Below are 19,512 nucleotides of genomic sequence, written 5' to 3' on the forward strand. Positions count from 1 at the left end.
GAGGATCAAACCCAGGGCCTCTTACATGCTAGGAGAGCACTCAACTGCTGAGTCAAAACCCCAGCCCAATATCCTATATAGTCTTTTTTTTTTTTTTTTTAGATGTGGATGGACCTTTATTTTATTCATTTATTTATATGTGGTACTGAGAATTAAACCCAGTGTCTCACAGATGCTAGGCAAGCGCTCTACCACTGAGCCCCAGTCCCAGCCCCATCCTATACATTCTTAAATCACAGTTTCATAAAGATTATTGCCAGGTAAACTACAGCATTTCTGTACATCTTTTGACAGCTTTTAGTCCAGACTATTTGATAAGTAGCTCAGTGAATTTTTCTGACATGTGCAAGGCCCTGGGTTCTATCCCCAGAACCACAAAATGAAAGAACAAATGAATGAATGAGTAAATAAATTAATAATCAAACAAAATGGAAATGAGAATCTCTTTCCAGGGGAAATGGAAGATTTATTTCTTGACCAAGATAATGGATAATGTCTCTCTCTGGTGTCAAAGGATGGACACATTTGCTAATACCTTATAAGACTCAGGTTTTTCTAAGCTTTAGGTTCCTCAAATATAACACTTATCCACAGTGTGTGCAGTCTTCTGAGGCTGCTCTGCATTACCCCCTGTGGGACTTAGGGGCAAGAAAACTGATGGAAACATGAAGCTCTTGCAGCCTGCTGTGCCTGAGTAATAGAGTCCTTTGTCTCTGACCCAGGAGTCTAATGTTTTCTGACAGAATCTAGGAAACTGTGACAGGCTAACTTGTCTTGAATATGAGGTAAAATTTCAGACCCTTCACAGTTTTGACACAAACAAAAGATAATATACTATGTGATGATGAAGAAAATAAATGGCATTTCTAAAATTGTCAGAATACACATTGTTCCTAGCAGCAAACCTGATAATGGCAATTGCTCTAAAAATGACAAAACTATTCTTTCAGGCACATTTACCAAGTGTTCCACAGCAAAACCTTTCTTGATATCTTTTTAACAGATATTTCTCCCTCCTTTGATCCTCCCTAGTGTTCTTATTTTCTCTAAGACTAGAATGATTTGTGTATTAATTTTAGCTCTCTTATTACACTATAAATTACAGACAGCAAGGCAGTTACTTATTTCCATATGCCTACCAAGGCCTATCAGAACAATGCTTTAAACATAGTCTCTACTTAGTGTCTGCTAATTGACACGTATCAATCGACACACTTGTATCACAATAAACTTTGAGAGAGAAGATTCATTGACATGAAAATGTTGTTAACAAGTGGAAAGGAAATGCTATAGGATGTTGGTAATAATCTAAGCTATTAAAGATAGGTAGGATCACTGGAGGTAGATAAAAGGATACTGACCTAATCATTATGGGTAAATGGAAGGGAGAGAGGGAAATGAGTACATGATGAACACTCGCCACAGCAAAATCCAATATATGGTAAACTTTTACTAAAATTTTATTGTTGTTTGGTTTGGGGGTTTTTTTGTTCTTGTTTTTTTTTTACCAGACTTTCAACAACTTAGGACTACAGCCAAATGTTAACTCAGGTGACAAAATATGACAAAGAAAGACTTCAGGGGAAATGGAAATTTATCTTTTAAAAGCTGTGGTGTATAAATGTTCTTCCAAGCTAGTAAGGAAAATTATTTTCTTCATTTGTTTTGGCAGTCAGGATGTCTTTTGGTTCTGCTCCAGAGTTTAGCATCTACAAAAACCCATAAAATTAAGCTATTTGTTCTGCACAAAACATTTTTAAAGGCAGTTAAACAACAGGGTGTAATGTTATTTCCAAATTATCTGTACCAAAAAAAGTACAAAAAGTAAAAGGTTAAGTACACACCATTTCATCACAATGCTCTACAATATAATTTAGTCATTCCACTGCACATTAACAGGCCATTTACTATTCTTGCATATTTCAAAGGAGAAAAAATAAGATAAAATATAAATTAAATTACAAAGTAATTTTTCTGACTCCCTGTTGAGTTTAATAATTATATAAGGATTACGGATTTAACAGCTTATTGTTACACGATATTATAACAGAGATTTAGGGTAACAAAAACAAATTAACAAAAAAGGAATAATTTAAATGTCAAAAATATTCCCTTCTATTTTAAGAAAATTAAATAAAGCAATCCAGTTAATGTAATCTATCTTCATAGAATATATTAAAAGTGACTAAAACCCCATTATAATTTCATCTAATGTTGTCTTCTTACTTCCATTATTTTAATGAAAAATTCTTATTTATATTTTGACATTTCTTTCTACTTTTTACATCTATGTATAATACCAGCATTCATCAATGTGCATTGTAATTATACATCCTATAAATATCATTAAAAGCAAAAAAAATTGAATATGGCACATTAAAGTAATCCTAATGGCTCATAAATGGTAGTCTTTAACCTCACATACATTATCAGTATTAGTTTATGCTTTTACACTTAATTATAATTATTGTCATTATTCAAGTAGTTTATATGTCAGAATTATAATCTTTTGGACTACAAACTAAATTTGTTACATGAAAAGCCTATCTCTAAAGCATCTGAGTTAGTATAACATTGTAACTATACAAACATTAGTGACCTAATGCATGCCCCTTTTTATGGCTGAAATTTTCTCAATTGCTGTCACCAATGTGAAATGTCATTTGACATTCATGTAAATTATATTAAATGCTTATCTACCACTCAACAACATTTAACTCTAGAGTCCAAAATTTTTCAACATTGGTTCAATAGAGTTCAAAGAATGAGAAACGTACACATATTTTTATAAGTGGAATCATCTAACAATGAACACTACTATATCTACAAATATGCAAATTAGTAGTGTAAATAGTTTCAGAAAAAAACAAGTCAAAATTTAGAAACTTAGAGAAAAATTGGTGATCAAATTTCCTAAATTGAAAGTTTAGTACTAAATATAGAAAATTCTGAGTTTTCATAAAATGTATCTTAAATAAATAAACATATCCATTTTTATAGCCTTATGGAATGGAAAAAAGAAAATAAGATTTTTTAACTTTGAAATAATATTGTATCTTCCAGAGAATAATTTTGTTTGTCAGCAAGTCATATTAATTCTCATATGTGTACAGATTGCAAGAGGTGAAGACAAAACTAGACAAGTTATTAGTTGGAATGGAATATTGGAGCCTCCTGGGGTTATAACCCTTGCCATAAGTAATCAAAGGCATATGATTTCTTGTAGGAATGGTTAGTGGTTCTCCACTACTTTCGCCAGCAACTAACTGTTCCGCTAGTTCTTAAGCATTGGTGGAGTCAAGTACAATTGTACAAAGGGAATAGAAACACAGGGAAAGAAACCCTGATTACAGAAGGCTTGGATAGCAAAACTAATGGCACAGTAAGACAAATTGGGAGTCATAAACTTCACCCTAAAGCAATAACCAGTTCCTCAATGCTGTGACACAGGCTTCTAAGAATCTGGTTTTAATTCTAACTACTACTTTAGGGCTTCATGGCTCTAGTCTCTTCCCTGTATATATCCAACATGCTGCTGCTAAAGTAATCACACTAGACTACAATTCTAATTATATTATGCTCACATTCAGAATCCTCCCTTGACTCCTGCATTGCCTAAAAGATTAAGTTTCAACAGCATAGCATTCAATTTTCATCAGGAGCTAGTCTCATACTTTCACCCTTAACTCTCATTGTGGATCCTGTTCCCATTCTCATGTAGCCACCCACCTGTCTACTTCAGCCAAGGACATTAGCCATAGTTTCACACTGCTCTAAAACATTTGTCCTTTCTCTTTCTACTGTATTCTTAATTCCAATTTTTGCCAATTTAAATTTTATCTTCAAAGTTCAATTTGAAGATATATCACCTCCAGTAAATACTCTCCATCCCAAGCATATTAATAGTTTCCTAGTATTTTATTTGAACACATTATAATCCATTCAAATTGTGTTATATCACATGTGTATCTATGGATCTCTCTCTCATAAATATTTTAGAATAAAGACTGATTTAGTCTTTAATTTAATAATATATTTCTCCATATATGTTTCTTAAATTTAATTAAATATTCTCTAAAAGTTTATAATACTTCTATACCTTTCATGGGAATAACAGTATATTAGATTCATCTAGTTTAAATAATAATCATTATAAGTATTTAGACAATACTTAGGATACTGTAGCCACTAAATAATTCATTTAAACCTCTCAAAAAATAAGAAAAAGCTACTTTCTTTATTACTATTTATGGCTGAGAAATAGAAATGTGGGATGACTTGTCTTATGGCCCTCATCTTCTAAGTGGTAGACTGAAGTTGGGAGTGGAAGCAATCTAGCTATATAATCTGTGTTCTTTGTTATGACAATTGGCTACTTTTCAAAAGGTCTTAATAATATACATGAACTAAAATACATTGAAATTTAAAAATTAAATTAACAATTTGGCTTTTTATGACAAGTTTGAAAAAAATGTTGACTGTTGTTCACTTGTACCTTAGTCTAGAAATAAAATTTTGATCAGAAAGAGGACGTTAAACCCCCAGAGAATAAAGAAACAAATGTACCAATCTATACTTCTGTGTGGTAAATGCAAATCTGACAAGTATAAATAAAGAAATAAGATTTTTCTCATGGATTTTAGGAAATAATATGAAAATTTTTCCAATATTCTTAGTTGCTATGTGGGAAGCCTTTACCATGTCTGATATCCAAGGAGTCTTTTTTTTTTTGCTGGGGGTGGAGTACTGGGGATTGAACTCAGGGGGCCTCGACCACGGAGCCACATCACATCCCCAGAGCTATTTTGTATTTTGTTTAGACATAGAGTCTCACTGAGTGGCTTAGTGCCTTGCTTTTGCTGAGGCTGGTTTTGAACTCACAATCCTCTTGCCTCAGCCTCCTAAAATGCTGGGATTTACAAGAGTGCGCTACCGCAAGGAGTCTGTTTGTAATAATAATAATCCTAGTTTTAACTTGTTAATAGAATTTCACTATTTTAAAATATTATTTTATACTATTAGCTCTTGTAAAACCACAAGGAAATTATTTTGATATCTTCTCTGTTTGAATTACCAAATTGAACTATTTGAATTATTAAAAATTGTATAAATATTGGGTTGTTGCCAATAATTTGCAGTTATTTCTCTTTATTTGGCTTTCCTCAAGCATAATGCTAATGTATTTAACATAGTATGAGTTTTTAATGAATTATTTATTAACTCTCAAAAAAACTTAACAACTAATTTTAAACTATATCTCAATGTAAAAAGAGAATTTAATTCTAATATGTAAATCTGCTAATCAGGAAATCAGTAATGATTTAATAAGCTGTCACTGTCTCTTTTGGTTAAATCTTGACATTATAAGAAGGCTAAATAAATTGAGGATGGATGGTATGAGAAGAAATATACACATTTCTTTTCTAATTATTAGACTGGAAGTTGTCTCTCAATACAGAACTGTAATCTAAAAATTGTTTAGTAAGTGAAAGGAAATTTAATGAGAACTCTTTTAACAAAAGAAAGCAAAAGGCAAGTCAAGCATGAACAAACCTGAATTCTTGTGGCCAGATCCCCATTCCAATTTAGAGACTTTAGGCTTCATCACAGTTATCTTATAGAGCTAGATCAGAAGCAGGATGACCTACAAGCAATCAAGCAAAAGCATCCACTGGGATGTTTTGTCTTTTCCTTTCCAATCCTCTACCCTTATTAATGTCCTGATGTTGCACATTATGATCAGAATGTCTTGAGATGCTTTAATGTTTTTACCCAGTTAAACCTCTCCTCTAGTTAAAAGCCAAAGCTCCCTTTCCACTAAAAGGCTTTAAGCAAAGGCAAGAAGAAAATACATTTTAAAAAGTAGAATGCTACTGATGAGACCAGAGTTCTAAACTATTATGTCTGACATTAGGTGAGAATTTGAGAGACTTTTAGAGATTGATATACAAAACTACCCTATTTTGGAATTTGGGGGGTTCTCACAAGAGAAAAAGCAAATGGAATTATAAAGTTAAAAGTTTTAGAGTAAGGGGTATGATTTAAAACCAGGATTGCCTCTTCTATTTGTTAGTGAAGGTTAAGGATCTTTGTGAATGTGAGACATGGATACAACATTGCAGAATTTCGTTGTGAAAGAGTAGCATTCTGTGGTCTGGGAAACACACTAAATTAAATAATTTATAAAATAGCCACTTCCTAAAAATATAAGTGTGTCCGTTAAATGATATGTTCTCAGTTATTTTAAAATTGCATGGGAAAATTCAGTCTTATCTGTTTGCATATCTGTAAGTTCTATTTCATATACATATATGACAACTATTCATTTTGTACCATATAATAGGAACAGAATTTCCCAGGGTATATAGGGATATATAATACTATAGCATTTCACAATCTTTGATGCATATTACACACACCTGGGTGGGATTTAGAAAGTATCACTATGTATTCCTCACTCCATTCTAGGCGAGGGGCTAAGGCACAAATATTATTTACAAAATCCTTAGGTGTCTATAAATGTGCAGCCAAGGTTGAAATTAGCAGCACACTTACATTATTTCAATGCCTACATTCTTTTCTTGCCTGCATCTTCAAAGACGAACACATTACCTACTCAAAAGGGGCCATCTTACAAAGTACCCAGAGAGGTAAATAGTCAATTATTTTAACTTTTTTTTTTTAGTTGTAAATGGACACAATATCTTTATTTTGTTTATATATTTTAAGTGGTGCTGAGAATCAAACTCAGTAACTCACATGTGATAGGCAAGCACTCTACTACTGAGCTACACCCCAAACCCATAAATAGCCAATTTTAATACAAATATGAAACTAGAAATCAGACTGAAGGATAAGAAAGGGCCACAAGAATCTGAAAATCTTGTTAGAAGAAGAAGAAAACAGCTAGGAGGAAAAAAAACTAAAACAAACAAACAAATGTTTGGATTTTATTTCAGGTATTCTAGGGAAGAGGGTATGTAAGAATGAGTTTGCACGAGGCAGCAAGTGAAAGTGGTCTTTTTGGCAATGTGTTAGTGTGAACAAATTGGAAACAGACTAAAAAGGAATATATCATGAAGACATATCTTTCCTAAAGTGAGAAATGTATATTACTTCTACTCAGAGATTTTACTCAAAGATTTTAGAATGCTTTATAAAATGGAAATTATCAAGAAGAAGTTATTAACTGGGGGCTGAAAAAGGAACTCAAGAATGTACTATCACAGGAAAACTACAGCATTATTTACACTGGCTTCTACTAAAATTTAGAATTTCTACCACATAAATGTTGAAAGCAAACTACAGTAGAATTATTTAGGTATCTGCAGTTTCATTATCAAGAGAAATAAAAGATATTTTGATGTGACTTTAAAGTTGTTGCAGTTATATCAAAAAATTATTAGTAATCATCATTAATTTGAAATTATGAAACTTATGAGATCTGTTGCAAGATCTTATTATTTAATAGATCAATAAAGAAGCCACATGTTATATCACAAGTTATTTTTCATATTATGACAGCTATATTTCAATATATTCATTTGTAGCAAATTTTAAAGTGGTGATTTTTAATGTTTTTATTTTTAACAATGCAATTTTTAATTGATAGATTACAATAATATATAATAGTGGGATTTGTTGTTACAGAGTAGTATCTTGATATTTGCATTTCAACCCCTATGTTTATACATTTAAGGGTCCATAGGCTTTGTCATGACTGCCAAACAGATATCTGACACACAGAAATGTTATGAACTCCTATGTAAAATCACATTTTCGTTGAGTTTATAGAAAGAGAGGAATGATAATTCAAAAAGATAGAAAACAAACAATTCCTAAAAAAGGTCAACAGATTCAGAGCATGTGCAGAATGACTGCCTTTCATAAAAGGAGACAGAGTATCTCCAATGTAGCAAGAGAGGAGAAATAAAGACTCACAGAACACAGTAGATCCTTGATGAAAAAGTGAGAACCTATGTGCCTGATGCATTCATTTTATAAACGAAGTTAAAATTTAAGGTCATTCATCTTCCCTGAAGGATCAACAGGGCTAACCCATCATGACATATCCCTGTTGACTACAGCACCCCAGGAATCACTGACCCTCACCCCAGGCCAACAATCAAAACTTGGACTCCCAACTCATATGGCTCTAGTCAGCCCCCAATCTGACCCCACTCTTTTGAATGGTTCAAAACTTTTGTTACAGCCCCTAGAACATCATTAGCAAAATCCCTTGTAATGTCAAGTTTTTCCCATGTTCCTTTGCCTTCTTCGTGTAATTAATACCAGATTGTCCACTGAAACAACTGTATCTCCACCAGGCATCTCTAAAGGTGGTGGCTTTTTTATTCAGAATGCACAGTGAGGAAGATATTTTGACTGATTCTTCTTGCCTCTTCCAAACTAATCTTCCTTCTCTTCAACTCATCATTTAAAATATAATAACAAAAATGAAAACCCAGCTACTTGAAGTGCATGTCATCACAGCCACACCATCTGTCATTTCCTATAGTCATCTACCATCACACTTCATATTTCTCTCCCTATTATTTAATTGATGATTTAAAAAAAAACAAAAATCTTAGATCCTCTTCACAACAATTATTCATCAACCATCACTTGGGCAATCAGTCTTATCCTTTGCTGGTTCAATGATCTGGTTCTTACATCAACTTTTACTTCATACTCTGATGTAAATTCTCTACCTCTGCAGCCCAATGTGGTAACATGAGCCACAATTAGTTACTGAGTCTTGAAATATGGTTAGTGGGCATTTTATTTGAGCATCACTTCCCTAAAATATCTTTTTCTAACCACCCTGCTCTCCCTGTCAACTTCTTTCCTCTTTTATCTATCTAAGCTGCTTTATTTCTGTTCAGAGCACTTCACATTTGGTATTATAGAATGTGATCATTTTTTCCACTGTATTTTCTAATTTTCATACTCTGTGTTCTGTAATAATAATAGTTATTAAACTTATAATAAAATAAAAATAACTAAAAATGAAATTATAGTTGTTAAAATAATAAATTATTGGTGCAGAGACAAGCAAATCAAGAGAAGGGTATTGAGAAATATGTAGACTGGGGAGTCCACTGGGGTGAAATGTGGGTGTATGTGGATCACTGACAACTTACACATTGCTGGAGGGAGTCACACTTCATGTAAACACAATGGAAAGCTATTTGGCATCATTTTGTACAAGTGACATTCACATGTACTATCACTAGCAATTCTACTGCATACATACCCTGAGAGCTTTCATGTATCTGTGCCTCTAGAGATGTTTACCAGAATAATCATGGCAACTCTGACAAAGCCAAATACTATAAACCAACCAACTGTCCTCAGATACTGAAGATAAATTGTGATATGTTTATATGAAGGAAAATGTTACACAGAGGTCAAAGTGAACAATAAGAACATATACATGGTGCTCACTGGGTGCCAAACACTGTACTTGGTCCTTGTCAAAAATTAACCTTTTTTTTTAATCCTTAGAGAAGACTAATATTTTCCCTCTTACAAAATGCAGAAACAGGGGCACAGAGATTAAGGAATTTTCCATGTATTATATATGCAAAGCCAGGATTTCAGTTTCAAAGTTGGAGTTATGCTCCTAATTTACTATTCTCCCTCTATCAGTAAATAAGCTAGAAGCAGAAGTAGCATGATGGAACTGAAAAAAAAAATGACACTAAATAAAAGAACAGAAAAACCAGAAGTAATCCCAGGAGACTGCAACATACTATTGGATATCAGTTTCATATGGTTGGGGACAGTGGGATGCTGGGGATGTATGTGCCTTTGGAGATTGTATCCTGTCCTCCTGGCTCCAAGCTTCTCTCTCTGCTTCCCAGCTACTACGAGCTAAGGAACTTTCTTCTGTCTCCACCCTTCCACCATGGTGTTCTGCCTCACCTAGGATGCAGAGATGGTGTAGCCCACCATGGGCTTAACCTCTGAAGCCGTGGGCCCCAAATAAACTTTATCTCCTCTAAGTCGTTATTGCCAGATATTTTGGTCACAGCATGAAAAGCTAAATAACATTCAAGGAAAAGATGAACATAAACCCCAAGGTAACAACCGCTTCCATGCATCAAAGGGATGTAGGGAGAAATAGGCAGAAGACAAAGGTAGCCATCCCTGTAGTGGGTTTGATGATATTCTCATTTCTGAGTTGACTGGTGGTTTTGTAGATGTTTGTTTTATTATTATACATTCTAATGTATTTATGCTACTTATATCTTTTATGGATCAAATTTAAATATATTTAAAAAGATACAAAACTAATAAATAAATAGAAAGTCAGATAGTGATGAAAATGGGCTTTGGTCATATTTTCAAGAAGACTGATTTAAAGAGGAGGAATTTGTATCACTAGGTAGATCTATAGTTAAGGTTCTGTGTGTGTGTGTGTGTGTGTGTATGTATGTGTGTGTGTGTATGTGTGTGTGTGTATGTGTGTCTGTCTGTCTTTATGAAAGGATCTGCATCCAGATTATGAGAAAGTAGACTAGATGTAGTAGTTTGAGTCATGATGATATTGCCTCCCAGGGGATATCTGGCAATGTCTGAAGATACTTTGTGTGTGTGTGTGTGTGTGTGTGTGTGTGTGTGGCTATGGGGAGGACTGTCACACAACTGGCAACTATTGAGTAAAGATCAAGGATGCAGCTAAAGGTCCCAAAGTGCATAGGACACTACCCTCTCCAACTAGGAATTATTCAAAGTGTCAATATATATTATTCCAAGGCAGAAACAGAGACACAGGGATTAAGAAATCAGTGATAGAAAAAGCAAAGCAGGATGGATGGATTAAAAGTATAATAGACAATCGAATGAGAGTCAAGTCCAGACAAGACAGGAGAGCTTTGCCCAAAGGAAATACATAACATCTCCAGAGCCTGTAGACCACCTAGAGACCAACCCTATCTTAAGCCCACTCCTTTAAACAATGTCTATGGAGTAGACCTCATTTTGACTTTGGTGTAAGTGAAAAGATATACAAAAGGTATATTCAGTTTATTGTTAATCATTCTGGAGAACCAGGCACAATAAGAAATATAGGTGAGGTAAAGCTACATCTATGTTAACAAAGTATAAGCCACAGGGCTCCTCCCAGGGACTTGCCCTTATTGTGGACCTGAGAGGGGCCTTAGTAATGATGATTTTGTAACTTTGAATTAACTGTATTACTTAAAAAGCCCCCCATCAAAATGTATGAACTTTGGGTCCCATGGAACAAGGATTTACCCCAAATGCAGGAAAGTTATTCAATTTAATAGTTTTTATAGCTACTCTCCATAACATCCTTGCTAGATGCACCCTGAAGCTGAATGGTCACATATTACTCTATTTAGTTCCCTAAGAGGCAGTTCATAAAACCACATCACTCTCCAGGTCTCCCCCTCTTACATAGTTTTTACAGGTCATTTCCTCCATAATAACCTATCTTCTGGCATTAAAGGCCTGAGGGTACAATTAGGCCAAGACAATAAATGAGAATAAGTAGGTGATTCAATTCCCCCTACTCTGAAGGGGAATAACTTTAGAGTGGAAAGCTGCTATTTTTTGGTCTCAAGGTGCACATAGGAAACAATAGCTCAGAAAAATTGTTATGAGGTTTTGTGTACATGAAGTCACCTAAGACACTCATTATAAATGTGGATTCTAAGGATTCTCTTCCTAAGTATTCCATGATTCTGGTTCAAGTATGGTAAAGAGCCATTTGCTCGACACAAGTATTCTTAATATTCTAGGATGCCATATCCCTCGGGAGATCGTTTAATAGTTATATTTTAACAATTTTAATAAAGGGATCAATCTATGGCTGCCTTACTTATGATTCCCAGCTTAAAGATTCCTTTGCATAAAATAAGCATATGTAGATGATATCACTGAGAGGGGGAAAAAATAGTAAAGACTGAAGTGGGAAAAAGACCATCCAAGGAGTGAGAGAATATCCTATTGAAATTAGAAGGAGATCATGTGTGTATGCACCCACACATGCGCGCGCACGTGAATGTGTAGAAAGCAAGAGAAAAAGCAATATACACATGTTTGAAATCAAAAGAGAACCATAGAAGAAATAAAATTAAAGTGTCAGAAAGAAGGACTTAGAGTAAAATACAATAATTGTTTCTACTCTATTCTGCAACTACTAAAATGATAGTAAAAGAATTAAAATGGCATAATCCAAAAGGACAAATAAGACTGCAGTGTACACGCCAAAGAAATATCAGCAACATTTTTGAAATGCTAAAACATATGGACAAGTGCTGACTGGCTTCACACACTAGCAAAAACAGAAATCCAAATGCCTGCAAGGTGAGGGGTGCCAATAAGCATGCTGATTCCTGAAAAAGAACTTTTCAGAAATCAGAGGTCTAGAGAGTGAAAAGGGGATTGGTGTTGATATCAGTGAAAACATTTCAAAGTATGAATACTGAGCAGTAAGCCCAAACCATGGGGTTAGGGAGGGGGAGTCTAACAGTAGCAGAAAGAGTCCAGAGCAGAGTGGGAGAAAAAAAAATGTCAGAGAAATAATGGGCATTTTCCAGAACTGAGGCCATGGGGTGTCTCCTAGATAGGTTCATTGTGTTCCAGCACAATGGATGAGAAAAAGACTACTGGTAGAAGAAATATGGGACAGCTTAAAAGACTGATGATAGAAAAAATATGGGAGAGCTTTAAAATAGATATTAAAAGGGGGATTCTAAATGCCTGGGCTCAGGAGTAGTGTGGCAGGAAACAGCTTATCTACAAAACTTTGAAATCAGAATTGCATCATAATTCTCAGCAGTTATATCTAAGCTTGAAAACAATGGAGCAATAATTCTCAAAATTCTGTAGGACAAACTCTAGTAAAATAACAGGGTAAGACTCATATTTTTTAATAAAGTGTAAAAATTTCAGTAGAGAAGCTGTTGAAAAAGATAGTAAAGCTCACAAATATTTAAGCCGATTTTAAAAAGTAATAATGTTTAATTTTAGAAGAAACAGACTGCAGAAAGAAGAAAGGGCTGGAGGCTAAGAAAGGAAAGATGTGAATTTTATTTCCCTATTTTATAGTAGTGTAAAGATAAGATTTAACCAAAACTTGAGTTATAGTATATTGGGAAGATGGAGGGCAGGTAACTGGAGGATTGCTGGTGAAATATGGTACAGATATTTGAACTGTGCTACTGCAACAGAAAACTAAACTCCTCATCCTCCCTAAGGTTCACATATATTGTCTAAAACCAACAATGTAAATCAGGAAGAGTATACAGATGTGGGCTTCTAAGGTGGTGGGGTGGTACTGGGATTGAACCCTGGGCCTCAACATGCTAAGCACACTCTCCATGACCAAGTTATGTCCCAACTCCTAATGCATGAATGGTATATAGAAATATAGCTGTAACAACCAGAAAAAAATGGATTAAAAACTGGCAAGGATTAAGGGATGCTGCTTTTTGTCATATTTTCTTAGAAGACTTTAGAAAACATGAACATGGCCCATTTCCATGAATATAAAAATAAATTATAAAGAAAGTAGATTATATCATATATACATTTATGCCAAAAAATATATTTCTTCGTGTTTCATGTAAAACTGATATGAGGCCAAAAAATTTAACTCAATTCAACCCTGTGTAATTAAGTGTACAGTTTAGTTAACAGTTTTTCTTCTTTTTACAGTTAACCTTGTGCAAAATGTTGGGCTCTTACTTATTTTAGTGTTATACCTTATTCCACCAGGTTTAAGGAGCAACCATCTGAATTAGTGGTGTTACCAATGGACAGCATCAATATAACATCATATACTGATGTCATATATCCATATTTATTCAAGCTTAAATATTAGAGCATTAAAGGCCAGAGGAACTGCTAGTAATTCAGCATCCTCCAACTCAGTTCTCAGGACAGTGGGTGTGGTAACAAGAGCCATCATGCATGAGGAATGTCACATCACCAAGCAAAAGTCTCGGAATCTGCATTATCAGTGGTGTGCTAGAATAGTTCAGACATGATTTATAAACGTTTCACAAAATGATTTCATTTCTTCTGAATTTTATTTCAATAAAGTAATCATTCAAAAATTTAAAGTGATCAAAATGATGGAAAAAAACAAGTCAAGTAATATCCTTGCAATTCCCCCCTTTTTTTTCCTTCTAAAATAGTTTGATGTTTCAATACCTCTCTATAGCCATCACTGATTCGTTCCAAGCTGAGGGAATACACAAGGTCCCTGCCTCCCACAAAGAGTCGTTCTTGATATTCATCCAGCAGCATTGTATGGAGATCAAGAAATCCAAAAGGGCTATGAAATATTGATGTTCTGTTCAGATCCAAGAGCTCTGAAATGCAAAGAGATATATATACTAAACACATGAGAAAATGCAAATACCTCTTTAACAAACATTTTTCTCCTGACTGTATTTACAACCCTGTTGGAACTAACTAGTTAACAATCATGTTCTCATAGCTATAGAGACTTTGAACTTCAGTATTCAAAAAAGTTTAGAAATATATACTCAACCTTCAGTAGCAATGGAGGATTAGTTTCAGCCCCACTCTGCTCTGACACTAAACCTAAGGATGATTAGTTTGCTTATATAAAATGGCATAGTTTCTGCATATAACCTTTGTGCATTCTTCTCTATATTTTAAATCATCTTGAGATTACATATAGCACCTTAATACAATACAAATGCTATATAAATAGTTGTTATGCTCTATTGTTAAGGGATTAATGACAAGAAAAAAGTTTTCACATGTTCAGTATAGACAGAATATTTTTTTTAAAAAAATATTTTAAATCCATGAATCTGTGGGGTGAGGAAACCACAGATACAGAGGGTCAACTATACAGTCAAACTGACAATAAATTAAATGTGTGAAAATTAAAATCTTTTACCAATTTATGAATCTAAAAATTTAAATCTAATGTAATAGGTAAGGTAAATATTCTATGTTTTTTTAAACATTTATTTTTAAATTGTAGGTGGACACAATACCTTAATTTTGTTTTTATGTGGTGCTGAGGATTAAATCTAGCATGCTAGGCAAGCACTCTTCCTCTGAGCCTCAACCCCAGCCCCAATGTTTAAAAAAAAAAAAAAATCATCCTTGACAATCTTTAATCTTCAGTGCTATGTGGAAAAGTCATTTTATAGCTTCTCTATGTATAACAAAATGCCAAATCTATATTAAACACTCTCAAAGCGTGTCCATTTAATTTTAGATGAACACCAACTCAGAAAAAAAATGTTTCTACTTTAAATCAGTATTGAAAGCCACAGTCAAAATCAATAGTACAATTCTAAAAAATAATCAAGGTTACGGCTACACTGAGTTATTAACAGTGGGGGTTTGTTTTCCACAATTGTGATTTTGCTAATGTTTATGCATTTATGCCTATGTCAGAAATTGCAAATTTTATGTGCTTTAGATATGTATACTTAATTATAAGGAATAAGAATCTGGCAAGCCTCTCTTATGTGCACATTTGTTTGTTGAAGGTATTTAATTGCATATGGCAGTTCAATATTAAAGTTGGTAAAATTATATACGAGATAATGAGAAAGAGTATTATCCCCAAATTAGACCATGAATGGTGAAGAGTTTCTGAAGAGACCCATTGGAAATGTTAGTTAGAAGGTAACTTCCTTTTCCAAAGGTCAATGTCAAACGTCTTTGACAGAGAAGGTAAAACATTATTGACCAGAACACTAAAATACGGATGATAAAAGAAAATACAACAAATTGAGAGCATTTTATTCACTCTTCTATATCTTCTGTTTCTGAAAAAGATGTTTTCTTCTCCTCCTTTTAAAAATGTACTCCTTGTTTAAGTCTTTATTCTGCTACTGTTGATGCCCAAGTTTTTCTGGAGTAGGATTAACTTTAAATTTAGAGTTTACAACAAGCAATATTGTTAAAACTTAGGTATCTTTTATAAAGTTAAAATTTGAGATGAGTTGTTTATCACCTAAATAAAGAATTTGAGAACAAGTTGTTAGGGTTGGATGAAGAGAAAGTAGGTACTTTATTTGGAGAGGAAAAAATAGGAATTTGACAGATTAGAATATCTTGAATCCTGGAACACAACTTTTTTTTTTTTCCACTTACTAATTTTGTCAAGTTAAAAATCATGCTGCTGTCCTTATTAAGGTATTTACACATAAAAGCACTGATGGTATCCAATACCAAAACAAACATACAGATGAAAGCTATCAGCTGCTACCATATTTTGTCTTTATAAACATGTATGATTTCATATCAGTACCACTAAGTGAACTCTTTCCTATAAAAGTTTCCCCAGTTATACTGATAGTTAACTAAAATTTTCCAGTTTTTGTACTCCATGAAAATCATTACCTGGATGGGTGCAACTGATCAAAGAACGGTCACATATTCGCTACAATTAGCAGGATTCTAGACCACAGACTTGCCAATACACAAAGGGGCAAAATTTAGGAGATTAAATTTGTTGAAAAATAAAAGTATGAAAGAATTCAAATATGAGGGCCCTAATCTAAAATATTACCAGAATGGAGTAATATATTTTTGAAGGTTTGCACTGGAACAAGAGGCAAACCAATCATCAAAGGGGTTACTCCATGAGTGAATTCAATCTAGAGATGACTTTGACTTCTGATGAGGTCATTAGTACCTTTGTTACCATCTACATGTGGAAAAATACACACTAACTTCTTCTTGTTTTTATGAATTGCCAGTTTCTGCTAAGCTTACTATAATTGCAATAGTCTAAAAGTGGTAGCTTTTATTTCTTCATCAGTAATAATATAAATTATTTATTAAATCATCAATCTTATTTTATTCTGATGTATTAACTTCTCTTCTGACCATTTCCCCTTCTCTATGGCCAAATCTATACAAAGAGAGATGCATACATGTTCCTTTAGCTGCACTAAAGAATTGCAAATGTAAAGACTGAAGAATGCAAATGTAAAGAACTGAAGTGTGCATTAGAGTAATGCAAATTTTGTAAATATCCACTTTTAGTGACCTTTACATTTTTTCCCAAACAGTAAGCTACCACAGTGTAACCGTTTAAATAACCACTGTCTTTTATTTCACTGATGGGAAAACTCAGGTGCCCAGAAATTTAATGAATATCTTACAGGAATATACTAGTATAATGAAAAGAAAAAAGAAAAAAAAAACCTTTGAAATTACCCATAAAAACATGAGAATGAAAGCACAATGAATGTATATATCATTACCAAAATTCTTATAGACTGATAATCTTGAGAGCCAAATGCTAGTCCTGGCTTTGGCCCTTTTACCTATGGAAACTTTGAAGAATCTCTTAACCTCTTTAGATTGGATTCCTCAAGTGTTAATATGTGTTCGATCTTTAAAATTCTTAATTCTTTGAATTGTGTTTTTAATATGAAGTTTATAAAACAATATAAAAATAAACAAACCCAACATGTATATGGTTTTACTTCTAAGTACAGTGCTGACCCTATAATTTTGGAAACTTAAAAATGGGATGGAATGGTCAATGAACAAGTCTATCACATTGTCTATAATCTAAAGGAAGTGTTAAACACTCATTCACAACTTTTAAATGTGTGAATATTTAAATAATTATAAAGTCAGATAATTGTTTTTGTTATTGTTATATGGAATTTTGAAGATTGTGTAGCTTGATTTATCCATATGGTCTCAGAAGAAATTTCTTCCAAAATATGTTAGGGTACATTAAAGCTGAATATTATCACATGCTTTTACCAATAATTCAAGAAATTTCATTTCCTTTGTGAAGATATTTCCTAGAATAATTCCAAACTTTTTTTTAACTTAAAAAACTAAAAACCAAAGGCCAAATCTTTTCCCTGATATGTGGATGCTAACTCACAATAAGGCAGGGGGATGCAAAACAGAAGTACTTTGGATTAGACAAAGGGGTATGAAGGGAAGGAAGCTGGAATGAGAATAGGAAAAATAAAATGAATCAGACATTAGTATCCTATGTGCATATATGATTACATGATCAATGTAATTCTATATCATGTACAAAGAGAAGAATAAGAAGTTATACTCCATATATGTATGTCAAAATACATTCTACTGTCATGTATAACTAATAAAGACACATAAAAAATATATATAAATAAAAATAAAGTCAAGAATATCATGTCAAAAAAAACCCTGAATGAATGAGTGTAGTTTTCTTTAAACACTTTTAGAATATGAAAGAAGTGCACTGAATATTTCTGTTGCTCTTCACCCTGACCAATACCACAGAACAGAAAGGTGTCAGCAGTTGAATTCCTAAGTTCAGACTTTACAGTAGATATGTTATTTCATAATCATAATATTTAGCAAAACATATTAATGCAATGGTTTTATTTTCTTGTTTGTGATCATTACTTCTTTCTAAGCCCTAAAAAGTCCTTCCCAGCTGGCTATAATTCTCTATCATCATTGACTTTGTCAGGATAAGGTGAAAGTATTCATTTGTGGGTAAGCATTTGTGCTGTAGACATAAATCTGGGATAATGAATACAGAGCCCCATTCTATATTAGAAGGTTTCTTTTTTAAAAAGATGCATGCATTTATTAGTTATTTATTTTTATTTATTCAATGTCAAATTCATTGCTCTACTGTATTCATTCAATTATTTAACTTACTTATTCTCACAAAGGATCTGAGATTTCTTGCATAAATATATTCAATCAAATAAACATATATTTCTAGAGGAGACTGTAAGAGAAAAATAGTGAAATGAGAAGACTGGAATACATTTTAACAGTTAGGTCATCCTTTAGTATCTTAAAATGAATCTCTAAATTGATTGCAGGCTTCCTAAAATTCAAAGTAGAAGTCAGGATAATACAACAAAACAAAAATACAAGTTGTTTAGGAGGATTACATGGTCTAAAGGACTAAGGGAAGGCTCTCCCAAGGTTGTTTAAAGGGAAATGCTGAAAAATAACATGGTGGACCCTCAATATCACTATGAAATCATGTGTCATGTTCCACACCTTACATGTATTTACAAGCCTTAGTATAATATAACTGAACACATATTAAAATGCAGAGCAACAAAAGTAACTTTATGACCATTAGTGGCCACAATCGTCAGGAAATTAACTGCAACAAATAGAGATCAAATTAGGAAAATTCAAACCCAAAGATAGAAGAAAGTCAGGCCCATGGTAATGAGCAAACAAACAGAAGTCAAAGAAATTGATCTCTGAGGAGATGTTCCATCTTTGCTTCTTGCTTGTCTTGATGCCACTGTTCATTGTACTGATTCCAAAATGCTTCTTCATTAATTTGCTCACAGTCAAATATGTCTGTTGACACCCAACTATATACAACCTTCCAGCTTCCACCTCAACACTGTATGGTAATAATTCCTATACTTCTTAATTCAAATTCCTAAGGGAAAGGGCATATAATTATTTCAGCAGTGTCTATAATTCATAGATTTCTGGCTTCCTCTAGATTGGCTGCTTTGTGATCAATTATTCATCTATAGT

The 19,512-nt window shown here is 33.4% G+C and overlaps 1 protein-coding gene across 1 annotated transcript in view; it reads right to left on the minus strand.

The window, feature by feature from the left end:
- Sema3e (semaphorin 3E) overlaps nucleotides 1-19,512 on the minus strand; it is a 234,557-nt gene that overhangs the window by 93,880 nt on the left and 121,165 nt on the right. Inside the window, exon 2 of the mRNA XM_076862550.2 lies at nucleotides 14,188-14,348. Within this exon, the coding sequence (XP_076718665.1) occupies nucleotides 14,188-14,348 (161 nt within the window). The remainder of the gene's footprint in view (nucleotides 1-14,187; nucleotides 14,349-19,512) is intronic.

This window comes from Callospermophilus lateralis, chromosome 1 (assembly GCF_048772815.1).
Source record: "Callospermophilus lateralis isolate mCalLat2 chromosome 1, mCalLat2.hap1, whole genome shotgun sequence".
In the NCBI taxonomy this organism is placed as follows: domain Eukaryota; kingdom Metazoa; phylum Chordata; class Mammalia; order Rodentia; family Sciuridae; genus Callospermophilus; species Callospermophilus lateralis.